Here is a 3,708-nt window from a genome sequence, read left to right as displayed (position 1 = left end):
ATTGTTCAAAGCGAGTGTAATGTTATGTGATGTTGAGATTATAATTTGAAGAGTGTAATAAGTAAACCTTTATAATGTTTGAAGAGTGTTTTAATCTTTAACTGGGGTATGAAAATAATTTAAGAAATTGGATTGTAATAAGTAAAACTTGGGTTCCCAATAGCAGATCTCTTATTTCTATGAGATTTTATCATGAAGAGAGAAATAATTGGTATAAACTTTAAAGTGAAATTTTCATTTCTATTCTTCTCTCTTGTAAGTTATAACAAGCTAAGTAAAGTATACATACGTAAACAAATACCTATTATTTAGATTAGAGGAGAATTATACTTTCCAACTTCGTACAATCATACAAAAACTTTAATCATGATTAAACACATTAGAGGTGATGTGGGCCCTTACACAAGGGCCCCACCCTTCACAAACTCAGTGAAGACCAATGCCACCAAACCCAACATCGCAAATCTACTGTTCCACATTTCTGCATCAGAAGTCATCACTCCATCTGATTTGGATTCCACACTAATACCTTGCAACAAAGGTATCAACTAGGCCAGGGACAGGACCACAGTCGTCCCTAAGAACCACGGTATCCCTCCATTAGCCAACTGTGCTGCCACATCTTCACCTTTCGTTACCTCAACAGCCATCGCAGCAACAAATCCAATCATCGCAAGTCTACCGTTTATCCTCTCTGGTGCGGGCCCACTGAATTCAAACACATCCAAAAACTTCTTGCTATCCTGCACGCAGAGTTGTACAGAACATAAGTCACTTAAAAGTGCTTTTGGAAAGCCTTGACAAGTGCTTTGTAAAAGTGATTCTATTACTACCTACCTTTGGTTTAGGGGGAGGAGGAGTTTGTGTTACTCTTGGCTGCACAGATAAATCATTTCTCAACCGTTAGATGCAGGGAATCATTTCCCATGAAATATAACGAAAAGTAGTTTATAATCTACAATACCTCAGCCATGCAACGAACTGTTCTTTTCTGACTTGGCACGAATGTGGATGGGAGTGTTAGGTTTGGCTTACTGCTTCTATGCATGACATGTGTCATGCTGCTTGAGAAGATGGATTGCACAGATGCTGATGAAGCCATTTGAATTTCTGAAAGTAGAATAATATGGTAGGACGAAGTGTACGAGAGTTCTCAAGTTATGAGTTAAGTAACTCTAGAAGCTCTATTTATAGGTATCAAAGGCAAGTTGTGTGATGGTTATAAGTCCGTCCACGTCGCATTTAAGGCAACATGGACGTGGCTTCACATTAACTACTAAGAATCTAGATCGTTTGCACCCTGGGTGGAGGAAACTCCCACAGTTCAATACATGCCACGTAAGTCACAGTTCAGAAAATTTTGAAAAAAAAGATATTTTAAGCTTCAATTCCTTGAAGTGTGACTAATTTGGCATGCATCAAGTGCGTGCATCCAACATCTTTGTCAATCCTGGTCCGTGGGAGTCCAGTTGATTACTTTAAGAGTTTCTGAGGTTGGAGGCAAGGTGATCCCCTATCACCTATGTCGTTTGTCATTGTGGCATAGGCGTTGGGTAGACTATTGATAAGAAAATCCAATCTAGTAGTCTTGTCTAACTTCCATAGTGGGTAGATGGTCTATAAGTGTTGCACCTACAATTTGCAAAATGATACCTTGGTCATCTTAGATGCCTCAATACATCAAGTAAAATTCTTGAGGGGTGTGTTATATTGTATCAAGGTCATTTATGGGCTATGAATCAATCTAAGTAGGTCCAAAATGTTTGGGGTAGGAGAGGTTCCAAAACTTCTTAAGTGGGCTACAATGTTTGGTTGCCAGAAGGATCACTTACCAACGAATTATCTTGGTTTTCTATTAGGAACAACACATAGGACCAAGGCTATTTGGGATTCAGTGGTTGGAAGGATAGAAAAAAAAACATGTTCTTGGAAAGCAGAATATCTGTCTAAGGGAGAGAAACTAACTCTGATTAAAAGCACAATTACAAGCATTTTGATATACCACCTATATTTGTTCTCCATTCGTAGGTATGTCGAAGAATGGTTAAAAAAATTGATAAGAAAATTCTTGTGGAATGAGAAGTATGGGAAGAAGAAATTTCATTTAGCTAAGTGGAAGTTGTTTTGTGCTCTAAAAAAAGAAAGGGGTTTTGGGCATTGGATTTTTATGATCTCAAATTCGACTTTACCAAGGAAGTGGTTTTGAAGGTTTGGGAAGGAATGATCAAGTCTTTGGAGAAGGGCGATTAAGAAAAAATACGAGGAGAAGTTAAATAGATGAGAGAGTGAGGGGGTTAAAACACACTTCAACATTTTTTATCTACAGCGGCTAATTTTTTCGCCGTTATAAGGTATTTTTTCCGTCAGTAAAGGCTATAGCGACGAATGAGCAGCGGAACCAGAATCCGTCGTTGTTGCCTAGGTTGCTAAATTTAGCAGCGGATAACCGGTTCTGCTGTTGCAAGTACTATCTTTAGCAGCGGATATAAATACCCGTTGCCATAGGTCAATTTATTAACAAATAGAATATAATACATATAGCGGCGGATATTAATCTCCGCTACCATAGGTCAATTTAAAAAAAAATTAAATATACTACATATAGTGGCAGATATTAAGATCCGCTGCAATAGTTCAATTTTTAAATAAAATATAACACATATAGCAGCGGATACGAAAATCCGCTTCAATAGATCAATTGTTAATAATAAAAAATATACTACATTTAGTGGCGGATATTAATATCCGCTGCTATAGGTCTATTTTTAATAAATAGAATATACTACATGTAGCGGCGGCTATTAATATCCGCTGCAATAGGTCTATTTTTAAAAATGGAAAATGGGGGTATCTGCACCCCTGTCTGACCTCCCACATTCTCATATATATCTGTAATAAGAGAGAAAGTAAAGATATATGGCTAAAAAGTTCGGAATGGGTTGATTTTTTTTGAGGATGGAGATAATCCCATGAAAAGTGGTTACAAACTAATGGTAAAAATTGACGGTCCATGATTCTTCAACTTATAAAATAGGGTTAGAAATTTCAGAATGGGATGATTTTTTTTGTGAGGATGATTTTGTCACTATAGAGATCATCTCACAAAAAACTAGGCCATTCCAAAACTTTTAGCCTATATAGGACAACACTTTGTCTAGAAGTTTGTCTATGGAAACTAATCATATATTATACAAGTATAACAAATTCACATTTTCACATTCCAAAGCTTGACATCCAAATAAAAAGTCTTAATTCATTAAAATTGAAACAAATAAATTGTTTCTTTCAACATGTGAACTTTCAATCCTTCAAATCAAAAGCAAAACCCGATACTTTAGTGGGAAAAAAAAGAGATTAAATCCCTTGTCATTGCATTCTTTCACATTTCTCCGAATACAAAAATGGAAACATACAGAACAAAAACATTCATAGTGTTCCAAAACGTTCACTTTAGACTGTAACTGCACCTAAGTGCCTTGTCCCAGGATAAAAACAAAAATAATGGATAATACCGTCCGGAAGGGTTTCCCAGGTCATGTCCCCTCCTCTTCTAACCAAAGAGGAGGGGAATAAGCCCACCAAAAAAAAAACACACATGCAGGAAAAAGCATATACACCATAGGGAGGGAAGATTGAAAATTCATTCATGTGTTTCTCAATAGCAATCCAATAAAAAAATAGCCAAGTTTAAAAAAAAACACCATGACA

The 3,708-nt window shown here is 36.5% G+C and overlaps 1 protein-coding gene across 1 annotated transcript; it reads right to left on the bottom strand.

The window, feature by feature from the left end:
- Positions 1–267: 267 nt before the first annotated feature.
- Positions 268–1,176, bottom strand: LOC147404453 (early light-induced protein, chloroplastic-like). The gene is made up of 3 exons (XM_086440422.1): positions 965–1,176; positions 838–876; positions 268–743 (listed from the first exon to the last, which is right to left on the bottom strand). The coding sequence occupies exons 1-3, from the start codon at positions 1,100–1,102 to the stop codon at positions 549–551; spliced, it is 372 nt and encodes a 123-aa protein (XP_086296548.1). The 5' UTR covers positions 1,103–1,176; the 3' UTR covers positions 268–548.
- Positions 1,177–3,708: the final 2,532 nt, after the last annotated feature.

The sequence above is a fragment of the Akebia trifoliata genome, chromosome 4 (assembly GCF_017979445.1).
Source record: "Akebia trifoliata isolate Shusen 1 chromosome 4, ASM1797944v1, whole genome shotgun sequence".
NCBI lineage: Eukaryota > Viridiplantae > Streptophyta > Magnoliopsida > Ranunculales > Lardizabalaceae > Akebia > Akebia trifoliata.
Note: the sequence above shows the minus strand (reverse complement) of the source record. Positions and strands in the feature narration are given on the sequence as shown.